General features: G+C 63.1%; 2 protein-coding genes across 6 annotated transcripts; both read left to right on the top strand.

Annotated features, from left to right (window-relative positions):
- The first annotated feature begins 3,743 nt into the window (after positions 1–3,743).
- MSL1 (MSL complex subunit 1) lies at positions 3,744–11,434 on the top strand. Of its 2 annotated transcripts, none has more exons than XM_072885995.1 (8): positions 3,744–4,563; positions 7,049–7,272; positions 7,620–8,005; positions 8,978–9,042; positions 9,334–9,401; positions 9,699–9,823; positions 9,942–10,014; positions 10,180–11,434. In XM_072885995.1, the coding sequence occupies exons 1-8, from the start codon at positions 3,985–3,987 to the stop codon at positions 10,268–10,270; spliced, it is 1,611 nt and encodes a 536-aa protein (XP_072742096.1). In that variant the 5' UTR covers positions 3,744–3,984; the 3' UTR covers positions 10,271–11,434. The 2 variants fall into 2 exon arrangements, with proteins under 2 accessions (XP_072742096.1, XP_072742097.1); XM_072885996.1 differs by lacking the exon at positions 3,744–4,563 and adding an exon at positions 6,063–6,746 and having other exon boundaries at positions 10,180–11,429.
- Positions 11,435–11,800: 366 nt separating this feature from the next.
- Positions 11,801–24,073, top strand: CASC3 (CASC3 exon junction complex subunit). Of its 4 annotated transcripts, none has more exons than XM_072885799.1 (14): positions 11,801–12,099; positions 13,368–13,395; positions 13,751–13,788; positions 15,538–15,696; positions 15,784–15,935; positions 16,412–16,588; positions 16,832–17,526; positions 19,239–19,303; positions 19,552–19,666; positions 20,285–20,383; positions 21,151–21,365; positions 22,563–22,685; positions 22,847–22,910; positions 23,613–24,073. In XM_072885799.1, the coding sequence occupies exons 1-13, from the start codon at positions 11,842–11,844 to the stop codon at positions 22,880–22,882; spliced, it is 2,160 nt and encodes a 719-aa protein (XP_072741900.1). In that variant the 5' UTR covers positions 11,801–11,841; the 3' UTR covers positions 22,883–22,910; positions 23,613–24,073. The 4 variants fall into 4 exon arrangements, with proteins under 4 accessions (XP_072741900.1, XP_072741899.1, XP_072741901.1 ...); XM_072885798.1 differs by having other exon boundaries at positions 22,834–22,910; XM_072885800.1 differs by lacking the exon at positions 22,847–22,910 and having other exon boundaries at positions 22,563–22,701.

The raw sequence follows: 24,073 nt of genomic DNA, 5'->3' as shown, positions 1-24,073 counted from the left end.
GCGGTGGGGGGGTCACACGTCACCCCAGCCCCTGCCGCCGGCGCTGGCCCTGCTCGAGGGCAGCAGCCGGCTGTGCCCTCGCCCCCTCCCATGCGGTGCCCCCCTGACTGCACCCCCCGTACCACCCCCGGCCCCCTGCTTCGACATCCCCCCAGGACGGGCTGGGCCCGGCCCCCTCCCCTGCAGCAGGGACCCCGCTGCCCCTCGGGGACAAGGAGGCAGCGGAAGAATCAGCTCGCCGGTGTCAGGGAGCGGGTGTGAGGGCCAGCGGCCGCGTGCCCCGGTGCCCGGGTTGCCGGTGGTGCCGTGCGGCCGTGCCACGTGACTGTGCGCTCCGCTTGCCAGCGAACGCCTTCGTGCAGAGGGATTTATTTTTACTCTGGGCTGGCCGGGTTGTTTACCTTGTTGTACCTTTTCCAGGAAAGGGGGGGTGTCTCCGCCAGGGACGGGGGGTTTGTTCCTGCCTGTTGCCCCCCGGCCCCGGGCTGGGCACTGGGGGTCCGGCAGGGTGCAGACCCCCCTCAGCGCTGTAGCCCCAGCACCCCCCCGTGCTCGGGCACCCTCCAAACCCACCGCTGGGCTCCAGCATCCCCATGGGGCTGAGGACACCGGGTCTGGCTGGGTCCCTGTGCCACCCTGGGCCACATTGTGCCTCAGTTTCCCCAGCCATAGGTGTGACACCGCGGGGGGACAACCAGAGGTGCTGGGTCTCGCCCCGCTTGGGAGGTCCTGCACGCCCAAGCCCCCCTTTCGTCCCCATGGGATCCCGCTGACAGCAGTGGGCGGGTGGGCAGGAGCCCCGGTGCCGTTGCGGGGTACCGGGCAGGGGTGGGTGCTCGGGGTTTTGGGGTGTTTTCCTGCCGTGCAGCAGCAGCAGCTCCGCGGCTGAGAAGCAGAGAGCAGCCCTGGCTCGTCCCCACGGCTCTTGGCCGGGGCCGGCAGCTCCGCGCTGCCAGGGCTCGCCTTTCCCCTCCCTGCGGAAAGGGAAAAAAAATCAGGTAAACAAGGCGAGCCTGGCCCGGGCGGGGCGGGTGGGGGCACCCCACGGCAGGCGGGGGCACCCCACGGCGGGTGGGGGCACCCCACAGCACGCCGGCACTGCAGGACGGGGCAGATCTGGGTTGGGGGGCAGAGACCCTGGGAGGGGCAGGGTGTGGGGGTGCAGGGGGGCAGGGAGGGGCAGGGTGCGGGGGTGCAGGGGTGCCCAGATCCGGGGAGGTGCAGGATTTAGGGGTGAATGCACCCCAGGAGGGTGCAAGGACCCGGGAATCCAGGGAGGGTGCAAGGTGCCCAGGAGGGTGCGGGGGTGCAGGATCTGGGGGTGCAGGGACCCCAGGAGGGTGCAGAGACCCCAGGAGGGTGCAGGGACCCCAGGAGGGTGCAAGGGACCCAGAGATCGGGGGCTGCCGGGATATGGGGGTGCAGAAAGAGTGCAGGGGCCCGGGGGGGGGGGACAACGATGACACACGACCCCCGGTGTGTTCACCGTGCAGGGTGGTCCGGGAAGCCCCCACATGGGGAGCAGCCGGGGTGGGTGGGGGGACCCCCGTGGCCCCCTGCCTGCAGGGTGGGGCTGCGGCAGCGCTGGCCCCCCTCGCCCGCACCCCTCCTGGCCGCACCCCATAAATCTCCTGTGCTGATGTTCGTGTTCCTATCGCAGTGCCACGGCCCCGGATCCCCGAGCCGCCGCAGGGAGGGGAGGACAGCGACAGCACCGGGGGCCGCGGGGGGCTCCTTCGGCCTCACGGACCCCCCACCCCGGGGCACGCAGGACGGAGAAGCCCACTCCCCTTTCCCACGCCTCTGTAGCCCCATATCCAGCCTTCCCAAAAGAGCAGCTCGGTGGGGACGTGGGGCAGCCCCCCACAGCCCCTGACCCCGCGGTGGCCACGGGTTTCAGGGCAGCGGGCCTGTTGGCGTTTGTGCTAGCCCATGTGAGCGGGTGCTCCTCTCCTCTCCTCTCCTCCTCCTCCTCCTCCTCCTCCTCGGGTGCAGGGAGCCCTCTCCATCCCAGCGAGCTGGTTGCGGCATCACGTGGCGCTGGCATGTGAGCCCTGCTCCATTTTTAGCCCCAGCAGCCTCCCTGCGCGGCGGGGCCTGCTGCAGAGCCATGTGCGGGCGGGTGCCCGGCCGGCACGTGGGCCTGCCGCAGCGGGGACGGGGCACCGGGAACCCCACGGCCCGGGCTCGGCGCGGCGACGCGTGGGCGAGCCGCGGCCGGGCGCGTGTACGAGCGGGGCCACGCGTGTGCGCGCAGCGGGACGGCACGGCACGGCCGTCCCTAAAGGGCTTGGCGTGACCCACGGCACGGCGGGGAGAGCGGAGGGGGCTTCCTCTGCACCGGGCCGTGGGGAGGTGACACCGCCAGCGTGGCCCGGCCACCGCGGTGGAGGGGGGGCACCCCGCGATTCATTGGGAGGGGGTGTCTGCTGTGCGGGGGGGCTGGGTGCAGGGGACCCCCCGCACCCCCCCCTCCGTGAATGCAGCTCTGCGGAGAGGCACGTCCCCCACGTGTCCCCTGTGCGCGTCCCCGGTGCCACGGCCCTGTGTGTCGCGGGGGTGGGGTGGGGTGTGAGTGTTAGCGGAAGTGCTGCGTGTGCTGCGTGTGCGTGCGTGTGCACACGTGTGCAAGCTGGGGCTGCGGGGCGGGGGCGGGGGGGGGCTGCGTGCGTGGGCAGGGGGCTGCAGTGCCTGCAGGGCCCGCGTGTGGCTGCGGTGGGGGCTGCAGCCCCTCGGTGCGGGGGATGAGTGTGCGTGCGTGTGCATGCGTGTGCATGCGTGTGCATGCGTGTGCGTGTGTGCCGGGGCTGCAGTCTCTGTGGGGGAGTGCGTGTGTGTGTGTGTGGGGGTGCACGCACTTGCACATGTACAGCAGGAACTGCAGGCTCTGCAGTGCGTGCACACGGGGGCTGCAGACCCGCGGGGGTGTGGGGGCACACGGGGGGGCTGCAGACCCTGCGGGGGTGTGTGTGGGGTGTGGGCACACGGGGGGGCTGCAGACCCGCGGGGGTGTGTGGGGTGTGGGCACACGGGGGGCTGCAGACCCGCGGGGTGTGTGTGGGGTGTGTACACACGGGGGGGGGCACTGGCGGAGCCCGGCTCACGCAGGACAATCCCCTCCCCGCAGAGCGGGACCTCCCCCCTCCTCGCCCCCCCTGCGTGGGGGGATCGTGGCGGGGGGTCCCAGCCCCCGCCCCACCCCGCGGCCCCCCCCCCCTCGGGGCAGGGTCTCCCCGCGCCCCGCCGGGTCCCTCGCCGTGGGGCTGCGCCGAGAGCCGACAGACCCACGGTGGGCGGCGGGACGGGGCCGGAGGGGGCGGGGGGCGGGCGGGCGCGGGACCCCGGCGAGCTCCGGGCGGAGTCGCCGCGCTCGGGAGCCACCGGGCGGCCGCGCCCCGCTACTGCCGGCCCGGGACCCCCGCCCGGCCCCGGTCCCACCGGGCAGCGTCCCACGCGGGACCGGCGCGTGCGCGCGTGGAGGCCACCCCACGTCCCGGGGCGGGGCGGTGGCGGTGGGTGGGGGCTGTCCCCGGGGGTGCCCCCGCTCCGTCCCGCGCGCAGAGCTGCCCCGCTCCTCGCCCCCGGGGTCCCGGCTCCCCACCACCCCCCTCCGCGCCCCCGCCCCGACCGGGGCCGCCGTCGGCGCATGCGCACCGAGCCCGGTTTAAAGGTAACCGGGAGCCGCCGCGCGGCCCCGGCCCCGACCCGCCCCCGGCCCCGGCCGCCCCTCCCCATCCCCCCACCGCCCCGCGTGGAGCGGTCCCGCGTGTGCCCCGGCTCGGCCCCTCCCCTGCCCCGCGCGGGGAGGGGGCGGCGGGGCAGCCCCTGCCCGTGTCCCGCGGCCCCCGCCGCCCGGGGCGGGGGATGCGCTGCGCTGATGGCGGCGGGGCCCCGCCGTACCCCGGGCCGCGCAGCCGGCGGCGGCCGCCGTTGCGCCGCGTCGGCGGGCGGTAGCGGGGCGGCGCGGAGCGGCGGGCCCCGGCCATGAGGTCCACCGCCTTCCGGGCGGCCGAGCCGCCCCGGGGGGGGCAGGAGGAGGAGGAGGAGGAGGAGGAGGAGGGCGCCGCCGCCGCCGCCGCCCCGCACCGCCCGCCGCCCCGCCGGCCCCGGGACCCGCCGCCGCCGCCGCCGCTGGGGGCACACAAGGGCCGCGGCGGCGGGGTGGCGGCGGCGGCGGAGCAGCAGCAGCAGCAGCAGCAGCGCTGGGCCGGGCTGGTGCCGCTGGCCGGCGGCAAGCAGGCCGGCGCGGGGGATGCCGGCGCCCGGCCGCGCTACCAGGCGGTGCTGCCCGGGCGCGGCGCCGGGGAGGGCGCGGCGGGGCCGGGAGCGGGGCCGGGAGCGGGGCCCGTCGAGCCGGGCCCTCCGCCGCCGCCGCCGCCCGCTGAGGGCAAGTGGAAGAGCGGGTCGCGGCGCGGCGCGATGGGGGCCGGCGGGGGCTCGCCGGGGCAGGCGGCCTGCCTGCGGCAGATCCTGCTGCTCCAGCTGGACCTCATCGAGCAGCAGCAGCAGCAGCTGCAGGCCAAGGAGCGGCAGATCGAGGAGCTCAAGGCCGAGCGGGACACGGTACGGCGGGGGGGGGTGGGGGGGCGGGAACGCGGCACGGCAGGGGTTAACCCCCATCCCCGGGGCTCCCCCCGGATTTATCCCCCCAGCACCCAGGGGTCCCCGGCGCTTCCGCCCACCAACAGGTAAGTGCCCCCCCCGGTGGCACCCAAGGGGTTAACGCCACCCATTGCAGGGGTTAACCCCCGGTGGCACCCCAGGGGTTAACGCCCCCCGGGGTTTATGCTCCCCCGTGGCACCCCAGGCGTTAATGCCCCCTTGGGGGTTTATCCCCCGCAGCACCCAGGGGTTAATGCCCCCCCCCCGACACCTTGGGGGTAATTGATGCCCTGGGGGCATCAGTCCCCTCCCCAAGACACCCGGGGTTAATACCGCCCCCCAAGGGATCATTGCCCCCCGGGGGTTAATGGCTCCCCACCCCCGGGGGTCGGGACCCCCAGGTATCGACCCCCCCCGGGGTCGGTGCCCCCCCCAGACAAAGGCCGGCGGGGGGCGGGGTGACCGGCGGGGGCACAAAGGGCCGGGGCGGGGCGGGCCGGCGGGGGTTAACGGGCCGCCGCCCGTCGCCATGGCAGCGCGCCCGCGGGGGGGCCTTAAAGGGCCCGCGGCGCCTTCCCGCCCCGCCGCGCGGGGGTTAACTTAAAGGGGCCGCGTCACCGTGGTCACGGGGGCGGGGTGGGGGGTGCGGCGGGACACGGTCGTTCGTGGACCCGCGGGCACGGCCGCCCGTATCGCCCTGCTGCGGCAGGGCCGGCCCTGCTGGGCACGCCTTGCCTGCCCTGCCCCGCCGAGGCTGCCCCCCCCCACCCGGGCGTGGGGGGCCCCCCACGGCCCCGCAGGGCTGCCTGCCTTGCCCCACTCACGCGGGGGGCCCGGTTGGGCATTGCCTGTGCCGTGTGCCGCCCTGCTGTGTGCACCCCGATGCACGGCTCGGCTGGGCTTTGCCCCCCCGTGCCTCCCATGCGTTGCCCCCTATACATACCCTGCCTGCATTGCCCCCTATACGTACCCTGCCTGCATTGCCCTATGGATGCCATGCATTGCCTCCTATACGTACCCTGCCTGCATTGCCCTATGGATGCCATGCATTGCCCCCTATACGTACCCTGCCTGCATTGCCCTACAGATGCTGCGCGTTGCCCCCCACGCCTGCCCTGCCTGTGTCGCCCCACGCATGCGGCTGTGCCTCGCCGCGTGCTCACGCTGGCATCGCCCGCCTGCCGGGCTGCGCCTGCCCCAGCCGTCCCCGGTGGGGCGGCGTGTGCCGGAAGCCCGCGCTGGCTCTGCCAGACTGCAGTGGCGGCGGTTGCGGTGGCCCTGGTTGCAGAGGGAAGGGCCACCCCACGTGGTGAAGCTGGCGGGGCCGTACGGCAATGCTGCGTCCCCGCGGAGTGTGCTGAGTCCTCCAACATGGAGGAGCCGTTGCGGTGAGGCCGCGACGGGGCTTCACCGCGATGCATCCTCCCACGGGGGTGAAGGAGAGGGGGCAGGCAGGGACGGGGTGAGGGGGCTGCTCCCACCTCCTCTCCCCAAAGCCGGGTCCCCCCCACACCCACGTCCCCGGGGAGTGCCGGGACCCCCCGCTGCGCTTTGCCGAATGACCCCCTCTAAATGACTGCAGCTCCCGGCTGGCGGGGCCAGGAGAGGGTCGGGGACGGGTGACCGAGGGCAGGTGTCACCGCGACGGGTGCTTGCTCTCTAATGAAGCCTGTGTCTAATTATAAACCTCCCTCTCCCTCCCCGGGCCGGTGGCGCTGCCCGGGTGCTCGGGGAGGATGCGGCAGAGGTCGAGACCCCCAAAATCGCTCCTCAAAACGTGCGGGGTTCGCAGCTGGCCACGGCGCTCCTGCCACGGGGACGGGTAGCACCGGAGGGGGGGAAGCAGCCGGAGAGCAAGTGGCCATTTTGTGCCGTTTGGACATCTTAGCCCCAGCCTGCCGGCGTTGCAGTTGAACCGTCCGGGGGGTGCGATGCCCGCAGCACCCGGCGCTGGTTGCAGACGCTGCCCTCAGCCTCCTGTCCCCTCTGCAAGGGCAGGCGTGAGCCATGGCACTCCCGGCATGCCGGGAAGCCTGCAGTGCCAACCGAGCCGGAGCGGGGATGGCTCCACCGGGGCAGGTCCTGTTTGGGGGGCCCCTCGCAAATGTGCTCCTGCACCCTGAGCGTTGCCAAGAAGTTGCCAGGTAAATGCCACGACGGGCACAGTTTGGTACAGGCAGAAAGCAGGCAGGGCACCGCAGCGGGGTGGGCACCGCTCCTCTGCCGGCCCTGCACCGTGTGTGCCGGAGGGCTTCTGCAGATGGGTGATGGCAAAGATGCGGGTGCTGCGGGGTCGGGATCTTCCCCGGGGTGTTTCCCCGCTGCCGAAGGGATGTGCAGGCAGGGCACCACGCAGGCAGCTGCCCGGGGCTGGGGGAGCAGGGGTGCATGCGGGGTTCACCCCCGGGAGCGCACCCGCGAGGTGAGCCCTCGTCCTGCGTTGCAGCTCCTTGCGCGGATCGAGCGCATGGAAAGGCGAGTGCAGCTGGTGAAGAAGGACAGCGAGCGGGAGAAGCACCGCATCTTCCAGGGCTTCGAGGTGGACGAGAAGCCGGAGGCGGAGGCGTGTGAGAAGCTGCCGCTGGAGTGTCCCCAGGACCTGCTGGAGCCCCCCCCGACCCTGCAGCCCAAGCACTTCCCCTACGGCAGGAACGGGAAGGGGCACAAAAGGTAGGGGGTGCCCCGGGAGGGGGTGCACGGGGCCTGGGAGGGAAGGGAGGAGGGGGAGGACCTTCCCCGTGGCTTCACCCTCCATCCGTGGGGCCGGCACTTGAGCCGCTCGGAGAGGCTGCCTGGCAGCAGGAGTACATCCCATTGACTGTGGGCACCGGCTGGGGAAAACCTCGTGAAAGCCTGGGTGAGGAGCAGGGGGTCCCGAAATGCTGGGGAAGCCCCTCTCGCCTCTGGAAACCCACCTCCGGCCAGCCCTGGCGCAGCAGCCCTGGTTTGGGGGTGCCGGTAGCCCCGGTGTGGGGCGAGGATCCACGTGCCGGGCTCAGCTCCTCTTCTTCCCGCAGGAAGCCGACGTTTGGGAGCGCGGAGAGGAAGACGCCCGTTAAAAAACTGGTGTCAGAGTTCTCAAAAGTGAAGAGTAAAACTCCGAAGCACTCCCCGGGGAAGGAGGAATCAGGCGGCTCCTTGTCTGAAACTGTTTGTAAACGAGAACTGCGGAGCCAAGAGACTCCAGAAAAACCCAGGTCGCTCCTGGAGACCCCGCTCCGAGCCTCAGCCCTGCCAAAAGGCCCCGGCGCCCACCCTAAGGAGAAGGGCTTCTTCAGCAGCGAGACAGACGACCTGCCCTATCTCTCAACCACGGAAATGTACTTGTGCCGCTGGCACCAGCCGCCCCCGTCACCGCTGCCATTGCGGGAGCCCTCCCCAAAGAAGGAGGAGACTGTAGCAAGTAAGCGATGGAGAGCCCGCCGCGGTGCAGACGGCAGCATGCCGGGCGTTGGGGCAGAGCCGGCGGCCAGGTTTGCCCGCCTTAGGGCCGGCGCGGTGGATGGGCAACGGGGCTCGGCACCCTTGCCCCAAAGCCGGCAAAGGGCAGAGTCCCAGACGCGGTGGGAGAGGTGCAGCCCATCGTGCCGTGCTGCTGGCTCCTCCCGTGGTGGCCGGTAGCAGCCCCGCTGCTGGTGATGGGCTCTCCCAAACCACATCTCCGGCTCACCCTGCTCCGGCACGTGCCGGGCTGTCACCACACTGGGCGGACGTCGCACTGGGCTGCCGCTGCCTGCGCGGCCGAGCCGAGGGCAGCACGCTGGGCAGGGCTGCCAGCCCCGCTCCGCTTTAGCCGCCCGGTTTGCCGAGCAGCCTGCGCGCCCGTTTGAGCGAGGGGTGAAGCAACTTCCCGTTTGCGGTCCGGAAACGTGTCTCTGGCTTGTGCCACCGTGGCACAGCACAGGTTCCTCCGCGGGGTCGCCTGCTGCCCCCGAATCTGGTCCTGTCCTGCCGGCCGCCCCTTCCCAGCCGATCTCCTATGGGTCCCACGGCGCGGTGAGCGCTGGGCTGTGCCGTGGCAGACGTCGACGCTGCCAGCCAGGCTGCGCTGGATGGCCGAGTGCTCCGGCACGGGGGGAGCTCGGCGCATCTCCCCTCGGAGCGGCTTGTGTGCTTGGCCAGGGGGATGGCGACGAGCTCATCCTCCTGTCTCTGCCTCCCCCCCCAGGCCCCCCCGGTGATTCCCACCGCCCTCAGCCGGCGGCATCGCCCAGCCCAGCTCAGGACGGGGGTTTGGGGAGACCGAGCTGCGCTCCCCAAGGGAGGGACGGGCTGGAAAGGAGTGGCAAGGCGGTGGGGATGGGGCTGGAGTGCGGGGCTGGGGGGGGGGGGGGTGTCCTGGTGTGGCGTAACGGCCTGGCCTCTTGCCCTGCAGTTCCGTCTTGGAGGGACCATGTCGTGGAGCCCCTGAGAGACCCCAACCCCTCGGACCTCCTGGAGGTACGTACACCGCCCCGGCCGCTGCCAGAGCCGGCGTTGCCGCAGGCTTCTTCCTGGCTGTTTCACCGCTCCAGGAGAGCAGCTTGCAGCGTTGGCTGCCGCCGCGGCGCCGGCGGCATCTCGTCCCCTTCTCTGGCATAAACAGCATGGCAAATCCCGGCTGCGGTTGGAGGGCTGGGGTGGGGGTGAAGGGCCACCCCTCTGTACCGCGGCGGCTCTGGCTGCTGGCTCAGGGCTGTGCCGGGACCACCGGTGCTGGTCGGACGCGCTCACCCCCGTCTGTCGTTGCAGAACCTGGACGACAGCGTCTTTTCCAAACGGCACGCGAAGCTGGAGCTGGATGAGAAACGAAGGAAAAGGTGGGAGCAAAGAGGGCGACGGGGGCCCGGTGTCCCCAGCAGGGCGGTCGGTCTGCACCCGCTCCCGCGGGGAAGGGCCCTGGGGTGTCACCGGGGGGGGGGACGGGACACGGGACACACGCGGGATCTGGTTGCCCAGGGCGCAGCTGGCAGCTGGAATGGGAGCCAGAAACGCTGCCGGAGAAGGGATGCTCCCGCATCGCTGCCAGCGCAGCCCCTGAGCTCCCCGGGAGGGTCGAGGTGCCTGCCCGCTCGCTGCCTGCGGCTTCTCACTGCCGGGGGGGTCGCGTTTTCCAGGTGGGATATTCAGCGGATCAGGGAACAGAGAATTCTACAGCGGCTGCAGCTCCGAATGTACAAAAGGAAAGGGATTCAGGAGTCGGAGCCTGAAGTTACCTCATTTTTCCCTGAGCCAGATGACGGTGAGTGCCTGCGGCATTGGGGGGCAGGCAGGGGTTGGTGGGGGGCAGGCGGGGGGGGGCTGCCTGCAGCGGGGGGTGCCGGCAAGGGGTGCGTAACACTCCGGCGTCTCTCCCGCAGTGGAAAGCTTGCTCATCACCCCCTACCTGCCTGTCGTCGCCTTTGGCCGGCCCTTACCAAAACTGACCCCACAGTGAGTACCGGCATCACCGGCGGTGGCGGGGAGGGACGGGGCTGGGCTGTGCCGGGGCACCGCTGCTCCGGCCGGCATCCTCGGCATCGCCCGCCGGGAGGGTGCTGGTGCGTTTTGGGTCGGGGACGGAGCCTCGCAGTGCGGTGATGCCAGCTCTGCCCGCAGGAACTTCGAGCTGCCTTGGCTGGACGAGCGCAGCCGCTGCCGGCTGGAGGTGCAGAAGAAGCAGACGCCGCACCGGACCTGCCGGAAATAGCGGAGCTGCTGGGAGCTCCGTACGTCACCGGGTCGCACCGACGGCCGCTGCCCTCCCCTGCCTTCTTGTTGACGGATGGTTTCGTTCCTCTGTGACCCCCGTTTTGTTCTCTTGGGTTTTGCAACACGTTCTCTGGACTTGTCCCCTCCGCCCCGTGCCGGCAGCCGTACCCCCGGCAGCACCGACTGTCCTCACTGCCCGCTGCGGCTCCGCACGCTGCCCCTGCCCTCCCGCAGCCGATGTTCGGTTTATTTTGGACATTTGGCTTCGAGCCGCGGGTGGAAGTGCGGAAACCGCCGGGGCCAGACCCCGGTGTTGGGGGTGCCGCGTCCTGCTGGGGCTCTGCCTGCCGCTGCCTTCTTGTTACGTTTAGTTAGGAAACGGGATAAACGCCAGTTTGTGTCCGAGCAGTGCGAGAGGCGGCAGCGGGTGCTGCCAGCGGGTCCCGGCACTGCCAGCCCGGTGCCCTGCCGTGGCGAGGCGTGGGGTGCCGGAAAGTGCCAGGAAGCCTCTTTGGTTTTTTTTTTTTTTCCCCCTCTCTTGAGTGGCTGTAATGGACGGGGTCAGAGGGGAGAATTTAAAAACAAAACCTTTTTTTCTTTTTTTCCTTTTTTTTTTTTTTTTTGTGAAATAGAAATCCTATACGCACAATTTTGGGTTTTTTAAATTTTTTTTTTTATATAATTTAAATGTTTTCAGGTTGGCAAGGTGTGCCATAAGGAGCTGGGTTGCTGTGAGAGCCGGCGCCGTGTCCGCTCCGCCGCGGTGTCCCCTGCCCTGGCCGAGCCCCTGGGTGCCGCTGGACCCACCCTGGGTGCCGGGGCCCGGACCCTGCGGGGTGGGGGGGGTGGGGGGTGTCCACGGGGGGGGCTCTGCGCATCCCCAGCTCCGGCCAGGCTCTCTGCAGCCTCCCCTTCAGCAGAGATTAAACAGGAAAAACGCCAGCAGAGCCGCTTCTTTTCTATTTTATTTTATTTTCCCCCTTCTTGTGCCGTCCCTGCGTGGGGTCTGCACCCCCCCCCGAGTTTAATTTCTGCCCCCTCCCGTCGCCCCCAGCTGCTTTCTGGCACCGAGGTTAATTAGCGGAAGGAAACTTGTTTAAAAAAACGTTTGGGGGGGGGGGGGGGAAGGAAATTGTTAAAAAACAAAAAAAAATAAAGTTATGACCACGTTAGCGGTGGGCGCTGCCCGTCCTGCCTGCGGGGGCGGGGGGTGTCACCCGCGCTGCCTTTTTTTTTTTTTTTTTTTTTTTTTTTTTTTTTTTTTACAATAAACGAGGAAAACGGACACTGCGTGCTGGTGTCTGGCCCCTCCCACCCCGGGCGTGACGTAATTTCCGCCGCCGTGACGCCATCCGCGCTGTGACGTCGGCGCCCTGCCCGTCGCGCGCCTGCCCCCTGCTGGGGGGAGAGAAGAGGCGGGTGGGGAGGGGCGGGAGCGCCGGCCCCCCTGCCGCAAGGGCTGCCGGGACGGCGGCGGCCCCGGTGACGTTGCGGGCCGCGGGGGCCGCCGGGAGGTGTAGTCAGTCCCGTGGTGCCCCGCGCCGCCGCCCGCCCCTGCGGCTGCCCAAGATGGCGGACCGGCGGCGGCAGCGCGCCTCGCAGGACAGCGAGGACGACTCGGACTCGGCTGCCTCCGACAGCGCCGACTCGGCAGCCAGCGCCGTCCGCTCCCGCTCGGGATCCGGCTCCGGCTCGGGCTCCGGTTCCCCCCGCCCGCCGCACCGCCCGCCGCGGGGCGCCGCCGGGGCCCTCAGCGCTGGGCCGCGGGGCCGCGGGGCCGAGAGCGCTGCTGGGGGCGCGTCCAAGAGCGCGCCCGAGTCCGAGTGTGTGAGTGCGGGTGTGGGGGAGCGTGGGGGCCCCGGGAGTGGGGGGAGAGAGGGGGCGAGGGGACCCTGGGGAGTGGGGGGGCCGGGGGCTGGGGGAAGGCGGGGGCAGTCGGGGGCTCGGAGCCGGGGGTGGGGGTGGCATTGGGACCTGGAGGGGTTGGGGGGGACACTGGGGTGCGGGGGGAGCCGGGGCGGGAGAGCTGGGGGAGCGCCGGGCTGGGGAATTGGGGGAACCGGGCTGGGTCCCGTGGGGGGGGAGCGGGGCTGGGGCAGCCCCCCGGGACAGGCCGGGCTCTGCGGCTCCCCAGCACCTGGGGGGGGGGGGGGGTCCCCTTCTGTGCCGGGGCTGGCTTCCCACTGCGGGGTCCCGTCCCCCGGCCTGGGGTCCCCGCAGCGGGGCGTGGGCGGGTGGGTTTGCTGCCCAGTCGGGCCTCTTCCTCTCTGTGTCAGCTCTGGCCAGGCTTCTCGTGGTGGGCATTAAAGCGAGGGCACTAAAGGCCTTGTACAGGGAGCTTGTGGTGCTGCTCTCCCCCGCGTCTGCGGGGCAGTTCTTCTCTTCCGGCAGTTTACGGCTGGGTGCGATTTTGTCCCGTCGTGGGTGTATAGTGCCGGTTATTTCAAGTTCCTCCCGAATCGCAGCGTATTTCTGCTCGGTTGTTTTGGTGTTTGGGCTTATCTCGTGAATGCGTTGGCTGGGTTTGTTTTTGATCTGAGGTTATTTTTACTGCGCAGTTCGATCGGTCTGTTCTTTTACTAGAAACTTTTCCTGAGCTGATTCTGCTTCATCCAGCGTCTTCTCTCGGGCGCAGGGTTGTGTTTCTGTCACCGGAGTCTCTAGCAGATGTCTGCCTGAGCTCGGTCCTGCTCGGTGTCTGTTCATTATTCCCAGGCTCCTGCTTTAAGTACTCCTCTTGTTCTTTCCCGAGTTAGCTGTCTGGCTCTCCGTTATCGAGGGAGGGGAGCCTGGCTTCTCTGTCGATGTCGCTCTTTTCCCTCTGAAAACCCCCAGCAGTTAACACAGTTTGTGCTTTTTTTCTTGAGCTGCGTTCCGCCAGCGTAGCTCGCTCTCGAAGGATCTTAGAGAAAGGTGCTGGGAGCCCTGAATTTGTTTCTTCTTTCTCGGTCACTGAAGCTGAGCTTCCAAGGGCGGATGCGATAGGCCCGGGGCCAAGCCTTGTTGTAATTGTGTCTGGGATCGTAGGATGCCGCAGGGAGCCGGCTGCTGACCTTCCCCTCCTCTAACCCACCTTCCTCTCCCTCTCTCCGCAGGAAAGCGAGGATGGCATTGAAGGAGACGGTGAGTAACGACTCTCTCTGGCACCGCAAGCGCTGTCTGTGTGCAACAAGTAAAAACCAGACAAAATGCCTTTTTTAATAGTCCTGTAGTTGTTGTCATCCCGAATATTACCTCGTAACAGTAAGCAAACGTGGGGTGCAGGGGCAGCGCACCCCAAAGTCGCCCTTGCTTCCTCCTGTGTGAGCTAGCAATGGTATTCATCAGGGATGCGGTGCTGCTGGCCTCTGACTTCCCCTTGGTGGGACTGTCAGTGTGTGTTTGCCAGCGGTCGCCCGCAGCACGGCGTGTTGCGCTCGGGTAGAAGCTGTGTCTCTGTTTCTGCCCTGACACCAAACTCCTTTTTCTCCCCCCCCAGCTGTACTCTCGGATTACGAAAGCGCAGAAGACTCGGAGGTAAGAGGAAGCTCTGTCCTGGTGTTTAAAGGGTTCTGCCGAGTGACTGCATCTTGCATAATTTTAGCACAAAACCCAATTTGTGTCCTTCGTTCTCTTCCACTGACCCCGTCGGCACTGATTGCTTTTGTCTCAAGATACCAGCTCGCGTGCTTCGCGCCAGCCGTGCACAGACTCGGAGCGAGCCGCGCTGCAGCGTAGTCATCGCCGCTGCAGAGGAAAACGGTCTCCCCCGGTCTGAGCCCCCTCGCCGGGCAGTTCCTTCGTGCGCAGTCCACGGCGCTGGGCCCAGCCCTGTGGAGAAGCTGCCTGCGCTGTTGCGGGACAGGCGTAGGGCCAGTGTGTATGGGGGGGAAAAAACGCCTGGCTCCTCAGACACTGGATACTGGGAGCAGGATTTGCCATGGCCAAGAAGGGTGTGGAAGGAAGTGTAGGATGCTGGTTGTGTTTTAATTAGTTGAAATTAAAAACTAAGTGCTGGGTTGGAAGCATCCCAGGTAGCATCCCTGTCTTCTGCGTACAGCAGCTGGAGGGGTAGCGCACCCTGTGAGTGCTGGCAGCTCTGCGCTGGGTGCATGCTGAGAAAATCCCGCCTTGCGTGCACCGAGACCCCCTGCCTGCGCCTGGGAGGCAGCCTGGGCAGCAGCCTGTGGCTGTAGGTTTCCCTGGATTTTAAGTTCAGAACTGTAAGTTTAACATCTCGAGGAAGTTTAGAGAAGTTCTGGTTTCTGATGATTACAATGAAGGCTTTCTAGCGAAAGCCCTTCTCTTGAGACAGCTGTTTTGGGGACCTTGAGGGAGGCAGCAGTTAGAGGAAACGCAAAACAACAAGGCAGGTGAAATCGAAGCTCGTAGGGGCTGTTAATTTGTGAATTAATCTCTGCCGTTAGTGAGGAAGGAGTGCGGCGGGCTGTAGAGGTGATACGTGGAGGGTAAGGGGCAGCGTCCCGTGTTCACCGTGCGGCAGCTCTTCAAACCTGGAAACCTGCGCGGAAGCTCCCCCGGCGCTTGGTGTGTAGAAGCAGAGTAGCGCTGGTGCACGCTGGGCTGTTGGAGCAGCGGGGGTATTGCATCACTGACATGCCAGGATGACTCTGTTCCTGTGCCTAAAAATAATGCCACGTCTGGGTTTCCCCAACGTAAACAAAAGGAGTAGTTGATGTGCAAATACGCTGTGTTGAAAGAGAAAAATAGAGCAGTCTTTTTGTTAATCACGCAGAGCTATTTTTAGTGTCAGTTCCAGCCTAAGCAAGGCTTGCAGGCTCCTGGAGGGTGAAACGAGGTCACGCTCCTGCGAGCGGAGTGCTCCGAGTGAGTCAGCTGAGTAACTCCAGGGAATTTGGAAACGCGGCGCTGGCTGGATCCGGGCCCTCGGTGTGGGAAGGAAGGGACGGTCTGAGGGCCCTTGTTCGCTGGTCTCCCCAGCTTGCACGAGCCCTTTCCTTTCAGAGCGGCGAGAGGCTGTGGCTTTGTGGGGGAGCTGGTCCTGGCTCTGTTCTAGAAAGCCTGACTGTTGGATCTGATGTCACTGGTGGGAGTTGGTGGAGAGAGGTGTTGGGTTTAGTCTTTGCTTTTTCCATAAAAATACAGGGGCAGGAAGGACTTTGAGAGCTAATCCTCTGCTTTGAAAGAGTCAGGTCTCTAACAACTGGAACAGGGATCTAACTCCAGATTTGGGGACTTGTGTGGGGAAATTCCTGGGGGACCTGTTGCTAAAGGTGCATGTTTGAGTAACTGGGGCTCTTTCAGGCAGAGGAAGAGGATTACAGCGAGGAAGAAAGTGCCAAAGTGGAACTGAAGCAGGATAGTAATGACTCCTGTGAGTCAGCAGCAAAAGCAGAGAAAGGGGATGAGAAACCTGACTCCAAAGGTGCTGTAACTGGTGAGAGGCAAAGCGGGGATGGGCAGGTAGGTATTAAACAGGCATTCTCTGGGCTGTGGGGGGCTTCTCACAGAGGGACTGCTGCAGTGGTAAGAGCTGTCTGATTTTGACAGGAGAGCACTGAACCTGTTGAGAATAAAGTTGGGAAAAAAGTTCCCAAGCACCTGGACGATGATGAGGATCGTAAGAACCCGGCTTACATCCCACGCAAAGGGCTTTTCTTTGAGCACGACCTCCGAGGGCAGACGCAGGAGGAGGAGGTCAGGTATGTGAGCATCCCCCACGTGTCTGCCTCTCTCTGGGAGGGTGAGGCCAACTCCCAGGCCAGCGTTTGGCAGCACGGCTCCTTGCTTCGGTGTGAAGCGCTGGGAAGGCATCAGTAAGGAGGGTTTGTCTGTGCTTCAATTGCCTGCTTGCAGTGTCCTGCCAGGGCGTTTTGGCTCTTTGTTTTGAAGGAGAGACTGAGGGTGGTGCAAAAAAAAAAAAACAACAAAAAAACCAACCAAAAAACCAGAAACCACAAGGAAAGCCTCTTGCCAATGAGCAGTGACCCTTGCTGCTTTTCAGAAATAGCAATGGGTAGACCAGCAGCTGCTAGGCGGGAAAAGTGGAAGGAAGAAGAGACGCTGTGCACACGCTGCCCTAGAAATGCTTGGTCTCTGTGTGTGGGGCTGGCTGAAGCTGCCCACATCTCCTTGGCTTTGCAACAATCTCTTGGTCCTCCCTGTGTAACTGTTCCAGGCCAAAGGGTCGTCAGCGGAAGCTGTGGAAGGACGAGGGCCGTTGGGAGCATGACAAATTCCGGGAGGACGAGCAGGCCCCCAAGACCAGGCAGGAGCTGATCGCGCTTTATGGCTATGACATCAGGTCAGCTCACAACCCCGATGACATCAAGCCGAGGAGGATGCGCAAACCAAGGTGAGCAGCAAAGTTACTAGAGCCTGGCTCGTCCCGGAGGGAAACCTCAGCCTTTGTGCCAGGCGCTTCAAACGGCAGGTCTGAAGCCCCGAAGGGGGAAAGCCCTGTTGGCTTTTGGCCCTGGGGTGGGACCTTGGTCTTGGGAATTCTGCACGCTGCGTACAGGAGAGGGGTTCCCTGGCACAGCAGCACCTCTCACTCAGGGATTTCTTTCCAGTCGTTTGTACTATTTTTCTTCCTCAGGTTCGGGAGTCCTCCTCAGCGAGACCCAAACTGGTCCAACGAGAGGCCAAATAAGCCGCCAAGGCACCAAGGTGCAGACAGCACTTCAACTCCCCCGCGAACGTTCACCAACCGGAGCTCTGCAGGTACAGGGAGGATGCCCCCGCCTAGGAACTACCCGAGGATGGGGGGCTACAAAGAGACCCGTCCAAGCTACCGAGCTTCGGAAGCAAGCGTCCAGCATCTGTCTCGTAACGGTGAGCAAATGAAACAGGAGAGCAACTATCGAGCAAAGCGTGCAGAGCAAACCCCACCGAGAGACAAGTCACCCGAGATGGAAGCGGCACACGTCCACAGCAGCCCTGTGAAGGAGGAGGTTGCTTTGGAAAACCAAGCCACGGCTGCTGATGCTGCACAGCCACCGCCAGACAGACCAATTGAAAAGAAGTCTTATTCCCGGGCAAGAAGGACCAGAATCAAAGCTGGGGATGCAGGGAAGCTGGCAGATGAAGTGCCCGCTTCAGAAGGGCTGACTCCTGTGCCTCCGAAACCTGTGCAAGCCGAGACGTCCCCCCCACCAGCCAAGAGCAGTAACTGGGAGTCGCCGGTAGAATCCAGCTTGGATGGACTCGAGCAAGAGATGACCCAAATAAATCTCACTGAGCAGAACTGGACTCTGGGGCAGTCTCAGTTCATACAGACCCGGGAGCTGAGGGGTAAGTGGGTGCAGCCTGTTGGTTTTCCACTGCAGCCCCAGGCAGATGCAATTCTGCATTCGTGTAGTCGGTCAGAGCTGAATTGTCTCTGCCTTATTCCAGTCTCAGGGTAGGTACGTGATGGCGATGCATGCTACTGAGAAAGTGCAGTGGAGAGGTGGTTAGAGGGGACAAAACAGAAGAGAAAAAGGGGAAATTAAACATTCCGGTGTAGGTTAATTGAATTAGAGCTGGGAAGGACATAAGAGTAGATCCTTTCACTCTCTCTGCCCTGTTTTGGGTTGAGAACGGGGAAGCTTCAATGAAGCTCAAGGCCTGGGTGTGGAACAGGCAACAGGGACTTTGTGCAGTGTGAATCATGGAGAGACCGGCTGCTGCAGCGGGAGTCGGAGTTCGGGAGATGAGGAGCCTTGTGCTCGGTTGGTAGGTAAGGGTAACGAATGATCGGGCTCCTGTAAAGTCCTGCTAGGAGCAGGAGGGAACTTTCCTCTGTTCATCAGCTTATTTCCTAGCATTGAGATTTGGTTGCCTCTAGCTAAGGCCTGACTGGGATTGGCGAATTCATTTGTGCCCGGTAGGAGGAAGCTGCTCTGTTTGCAGCAGCAGGCAGGCTGAGGGAGGGATATTTGGCAGAATTACCCCCGTGCGAGGTAAGGACTGAATTCTAGTTGAGCATCCATGCGAGAGGTCATTCAGGTATAATTATCTCTGCAGAACTGGAGTCTTTTCTGGGGAGTGTTAAGAGTCCTTCCCGAGGGAAATAAAACTGGAGCAAGGAGAAGAAAGCGACTTGCTGCTTTCATAAGCATCTCTTGAGGTTTAGGTCATGAAACCATAAGTCTTCTTGCACTGCTGTGACTGGTAAAATCTTTGTGTGAACAGACCCTTGGTCTCGACTGTGGATGTGAGTAGACGGGCTTTAAACATGCCAGTAGAATGAGAGTTCAAAAGTGCTGTGAGTTGCAGCTGAGATTATGTACTCTTTTTTTGTTTGTGATGCTTAGAAATAAAGCATCTTAACAAGTTTACTGTGAGACAGCTCTAGACTGCAGATAGGAGACCGCTTTCTGTCCTTAAGAAGGGTGTATTACTCTACTGTCCCTCTGTTTCTTCCTAGCAGAGAAGGTCGGAGTTAATTCTGGGAGGCATTTGGCTAGATGAGCCAGCCATCAGGTCCTTCTGTATGTACAGCGTGTATGCCTGTCCGTATATTTGAAGTATCAGTGATCCGTGGGCACTTCCAGTGTTTGTTTTGTCCACTTTTGCTCCCCTGGAATCGCCTGTGATCAGTTTGGCACCATGGTTTTAAAGAGCGCCCTAACTTTGTTGTTTGAATTAAAAGGAGACGTGATAAAAGTGGTTACGCCCTGTAGAGGGTTTAAACTGCAGTCCCACGTGGATCCTTGTTTCTACTCTGAAGAGGTCCTTGTCTCCGCAGGAACAGAGCTTAGATCAGGACCTGGGTCTCAAGCTGAGGATTATTTTTCTTTTTTAGCAAGATTTAAAAGGTGTTGAGCAGTGTGGATGATTGTATGGTGGCACAACAGCTTCTAATTTGTACTGAAATATTTAAAATTGTAACCTAAGAGATTAAGTCATTAGAAAAGGTTTCTCGTCATGAAAGCAAGACGGGCGCAGTGCCCTCGGCGGGTGAGGTGGCTCTTTACTGGGAGCAAATGCAAACCATAATAACCAGTTTGTTTCTTCCTCAGGTATTCCTAACCATATGCACGTGGGAACTGGGCCACCACCTCAGTTTAACAGGATGGAGGAAATGGTAAAGCTTGTTGCGTGGAGTGTGACTCTTGCTTTTAGAAGCGCGGAAGCCCAGCATTTATTTGTTTCTGCGTTGTAGTAATTAGAGGCTGCCTGCGACACCTCAGCCTTTCCCTTCTGTGGGTGTTCATAGTTTTTACCGTGTGACCCAGATAGAGCTTTGCAGGGGAGCGGGTCGGCGCTCCCTCGCTGGAGGGAGAGCTCCTGCCCCTCGTGCTGACCCTCGCCGATCCCTTTGGACTCTTTCAGGCGGTGCAGGGGGGCCGTGTGAAACGCTACTCGTCGCAGCGGCAGAGACCGCCGGTGCCGGAGCCTGCCCCCCCCATGCACATCAGCATCATGGAAGGGCACTACTACGACCCACGTGAGTGTTTCCCTCCCGCTCCTGAGGTTCCGTGTGTGCTCAGACCTGAGCAGCTGGAGCAGGAGTCCCCCCACTCCTGTTAGGGTCGGGCAGAGTGGGGGCTTTGTCTTCCCTTTTCCTTGTAAATAACATCGCTGCGTCGTCTCGTACGGTAACTAAAAAGCTGCTCTGAGCCTCCCTGATCGGTGTTTAAACCCACTGAAATACAGTCAGGGTTACCACCTCCCCTCCCTGTGCAAGGACTCTCTAGGACACTGCTTTTCTTCATGAGAGCTAGGATTTAAAATTAACTTGAAATCAGAGCAATGTCTTTGACATTTAAGAGCGGGGAAAAGTACAGAACAAGACTGAGGATAGATTAGGAATTTACTCCAGCATTTGAAGGGTTGGAGAAGAAATTCCCCGAGTATTCTCCTGCTTTGTAAAGGGAGTAGGAAGCTTTTCTGTTGGGAATACGTAGCATCTGCGAGCCTGGTAGACTGCGTGTGCCGATGGGAACGTAGCTTGCAGCACTGCATTCAAGTGTTGTAACGGTAGCTGGCTGGGGCGCGCATGTGACTTGCTGCAGTAGAATAAAATTCGGTGGAGCTTTTCCTTACCAGCTGTTGTATGTTGCAGTACAATTCCAGGGACCAATCTACACCCACAGTGAGAACCCGGCCCCGCTGCCGCCTCAGGGGATGATCGTACAGCCAGAAATGCACCTCCCTCATCCAGGTGAGGAACCAGCTCCCCAGCGGGGCACGGGGCAGCTGGTACCGACGTTCCGGTTGTGCCCTGGGGTGGCTCAGCCCGTGCTGGGGAGCAGATAACTGGTTTAACGCAGCCTCTGTCGCTGGGGGAATCCATTTTCCCTGTTCCTACAACATGGAAGAGACCTGTTTCCCTCATGCAGTGAGGCTGGATCAATATAAATTTTAAGGAAAGAAAAACAGACGTTTCTGGGCCTTGCAGCCAGCACAGAGCCGAGGTGATCTGAATGTTTTGGCAGCCTCTGGCTGGATGTCTGCAGGTTCTGTGCAGACCCTCCTGGCTGAGTCGCTTCCCCTTCAGTGGGGCGCTCGGCTCTGCCAGCTGTTGTGCTAGGCTGGTTCTTCAGTCCCTGCTGCTTGTAGATCAGAAAAGAAAAGCAGAAATGAGAGCTGTTGAATTGGCATGTTCTCTATCCTGTCCACAAAAACTGTTTCCTGAAGTGGATGTGCTGACCAGGGCTGTGTCCGGTTCTGGTGAATCGGGACCCCGGCATTGCGGAGGGGGCCGTGCTCCGCTGCGCTGAGAAGCGCTTCCCTTTTTCCCTCCCCAGCGCAGGAGCTGAGGTCTCGTGGCTGCAGGAAAGGCCTTTGAGCAAAGCGCTTCTCCTTCCTGCTGCAGCGGGGAAGGCGCAGCCATGCTGACCTGCTGCCGATGTAGCGGCCCCCACCCTCCACGGGACGTGCTGGCTTTACACGCGACATCACGTTCAGCTTATTTTTGTTGCTTCCCAGGTTTACATCCCCACCAGACGCCAGCCCCCATGGCAAACCCCGGGCTGTACCCTCCGCCAGTCTCCATGCCCCCGGGCCAGCCCCCGCCGCAGCAGCTGCTTGCACCGACTTACTTCTCCCCTCCTGGAGTCATGAATTTTGGGAATCCTGGCTACCCCTACCCCCCAGGGGCACTACCCCCTCCGCCCCCTCCTCATCTCTATTCCAACACGCAGGTAAGCCAGCTGCCTGAGCAGGAGCCGTCGAGAGCAGAAGGGATCCTGTGGTGTGTGGGTATATTCTCTGAGGCTTCCTGGGAGAGGATGTGGAGCAGCTGGGCTGCTCCGTGGTGGGAGGTTGGTTGCTGTCATCCCTCTCTCTGCTTGGGGTGGGTAACTGAAAAGGACTGCTCCTGTGCCTGCTGTGCAGCTGCCCTGGATTTAGGGTCTAGCGGATGAAATGCCTGTGTTGGTGGATCTCAGAATCGAGGCCTTTCCCTACAGAACAGGGCAACAGCCCACCGGGAGCCTGTGAATCGTTATGTCCCCTTCAGGTCCATGCTAAGCCAAGGACACCTTGAAAATTGCTTTGGAAGTCCTTTCTGTTTGAGGTGGAGGCAGGAGGCTGGAAACTGGCTGGTGCTGTTCTTCGGCACCGGACGGGAAAGCCCTTGGTGTGACCAGCACAGGGCTGGCTGTTCCCGCTCGACGTCCGACCTCTGTGTCGGCCGTAGCTGCTGGGCAGCGAGGAAGCAGAGCGCTGTGGGCGTCGTGATGATGAACCCGTGGCTCCCCGTGGCCGCCGTGCGAGCGGCACACGGCTGACACGCAGTGGCAGGCGAGAGATGTGCACGCTCCCCGAGCCCTGCAACCCCTCTGACCTTCCCTGCTGTCCTGGGCTGATCCCAGCTGCCCCGGCAGGGAACCAGCCTGGTTTTGGGGCAGATCCCGAGCCCCCGGGCAGCTGGAGGGGATCTCGGTGTAAAGGGGAACTGTTGCCTGCCTTATCTGGGCAGAAAAACGGTAGCTGCTGCTGTTGCAAAGCGCAGGCATTATAAGGCAGTTGTGAAGCTCTGCAGGGCGGAGGAAACCCATCTGCCACAAACTTCAGCCTGGCGTGGCTGTGGATTGCTGCAGCCCGTACCTGCCCACCCTGCCGAGAGCAGGGAGGCCCTGGTAAGGGGCAGGGGTAGGCGAGGGTCCTGCGGGAGTTGTAAGCGCTGCTGTTCTTTGTAGCCTTGGAGAGCACAGCACAAATCAACCCCCATCCCCCTGCGGCCGCTCACCTTCGGCGCTAGGCGGTGGCATCTTCTCACAGCCCAGCTGTGTGCCGTAAAGGCTGTCCGAGACGCGTTGTGCTCTCGCAGGGGATGCAGCTTTCTGCACCCCCACACAGTGAAGAGCACTGACCCTTCTGCTCTCTGGGGAACGCAGGCCCAGTCCCAGGTGTACGGAGGGGTCACGTACTACAACACTGTCCAGCAGCAAGTGCAGCCCAAGCCTTCTCCACCTCGGAGGACGTCCCAGCCTGTGACTATCAAGCCACCGCCTCCTGAGGTACCGTCCCCTCGGCGTGAGTCTGCGCGTGTGTGATGCTGTACCGTTGGGGTGTGCGTGATGCTGCAGTCTCCCTCTCCCATCCAAAAAATACGTTGTTCCAAGGAAATCTTAAACTGTCTAATCTTTGACATGTCCCAAACCTCAGCTTCTCGTTGCAGGTGGTAAGCAGGGCTCCAGTTAATTTGAGTTTCTAAGTACTTTAAAACTAAACCCACGTAAAAAGTAAGTCCAAAGTTGACGCTTGCTTTTTTTTTTTTTTAATTTGCTCAGGGTAGAAAACAAAACACTTTAGAGAGAGAAAAATCCAGTCCTAAGCTAGGAGGCAGTGACTTCTCTGGAAGAATAAATGTTGAGACCTTAGCAGTAGGTGACTCAGGCAGCAGACTGAAAGGCTTTCCAGAGATGAGAGCCATTTCTCTGCCCTGGGAATGGTTTTCTCACTCCAGTGCTGTGAGCTGTGCGTGTGTGTGCACGCCAGAGTGCCACGTGTGTGTTTGGTTTCCTTTTTAATACCTTGCTTAGCATATGGGAGCTGAGCGAGCCCAAATCGCGGCAAGCCCAGGCCCGGGCAGGCATGTGCTGGTTGTTTCCCCGTACGCGGGGAGGCGGCGTGCGGCGCGGTAGAGGGCTGGGAAACATGCAGCGTTTGTAAATCCACCGCGAGATGGTCTGATGGAGGTGCCCTTTGAAAGGCCTCGCGATGGAGAAATGTTGAACCACGAGGAGAGCCTGGCTGAAGGGAGCTGGTTGTGCCCAGAGCGGGCACAGAGGAAGCCGGAGGCGCGGGTGGGCAGCGGTCGCGTTGTGGCACCCAGGCGTGGAGGGTGTTTGCTCGCAGGACCCTGGCGATAGCGCTGCAACCCCTGCGTGGCGTTTGTGGCGGGGCAGCCTAAGCCTCTGCTTCTCTTCCCTCTTCCCCGCCAGGACAACAAAGGTGAAAAATCAAAGGAGAGGAGCAACACGTAGGGATGCGGCCGTGGGAATCCCAACGCCAGACCCGGCACCTCGGCAAGGAGGAAGCTCCTCCTCGGGAAAGGCTCCTTCCCTGCGCGTAGGTGAGGCAGCGGGATGAAATCAGCTGCACCGTCTTGTGCTCAGGGCCAGGCACCTTCCCTCTCTGGTTTTACCGGTGCCCTCCCGAAAACCATCTCGCCGCTGCTGATCTGCCTTCCTTCCCCCTCCCTCGCTGGGGCACTGAGGTCACCGAAGAATCAACCCCCAGAGTCGGTCCTTGGCCACAAGTTCTCGCAACTTCTCTCTTTTACTAAACGTCTGCCCTTTTCCCTCTCTAGGATGTTAAACTCGACTGGCTTGATTGTGGTCTCTGTTTTTATTTAAGAAATGAACCAGCTCCTTCAGTAAACCTGATTTGTTTCTTTTGGGTA

This window comes from Ciconia boyciana, chromosome 22 (genome assembly GCF_034638445.1).
Source record: "Ciconia boyciana chromosome 22, ASM3463844v1, whole genome shotgun sequence".
Taxonomy (NCBI): domain Eukaryota; kingdom Metazoa; phylum Chordata; class Aves; order Ciconiiformes; family Ciconiidae; genus Ciconia; species Ciconia boyciana.
The sequence above is the reverse complement of the archived record's forward strand: the minus strand, read 5'-3'. Positions and strand labels throughout refer to the sequence as shown.

Bases quoted from the DNA above. Each gene is read 5' to 3' on its own strand.
- MSL1 (XM_072885995.1), top strand. From the start codon at position 3,985: ATGAGGTCCACCGCCTTCCGGGCGGCCGAGCCGCCCCGGGGGGGGCAG. The intron at 4,564-7,048 runs GTACGGCGGGGG...CCTGCGTTGCAG, and splicing joins TCAAGGCCGAGCGGGACACG to CTCCTTGCGCGGATCGAGCG. The intron at 10,015-10,179 runs GTGAGTACCGGC...CTCTGCCCGCAG, and splicing joins TTACCAAAACTGACCCCACA to GAACTTCGAGCTGCCTTGGC.
- CASC3 (XM_072885797.1), top strand. From the start codon at position 11,842: ATGGCGGACCGGCGGCGGCAGCGCGCCTCGCAGGACAGCGAGGACGAC. The intron at 19,667-20,284 runs GTGAGTGTTTCC...TGTATGTTGCAG, and splicing joins AGGGCACTACTACGACCCAC to TACAATTCCAGGGACCAATC. The intron at 22,686-23,612 runs GTACCGTCCCCT...CTTCCCCGCCAG, and splicing joins TCAAGCCACCGCCTCCTGAG to GACAACAAAGGTGAAAAATC.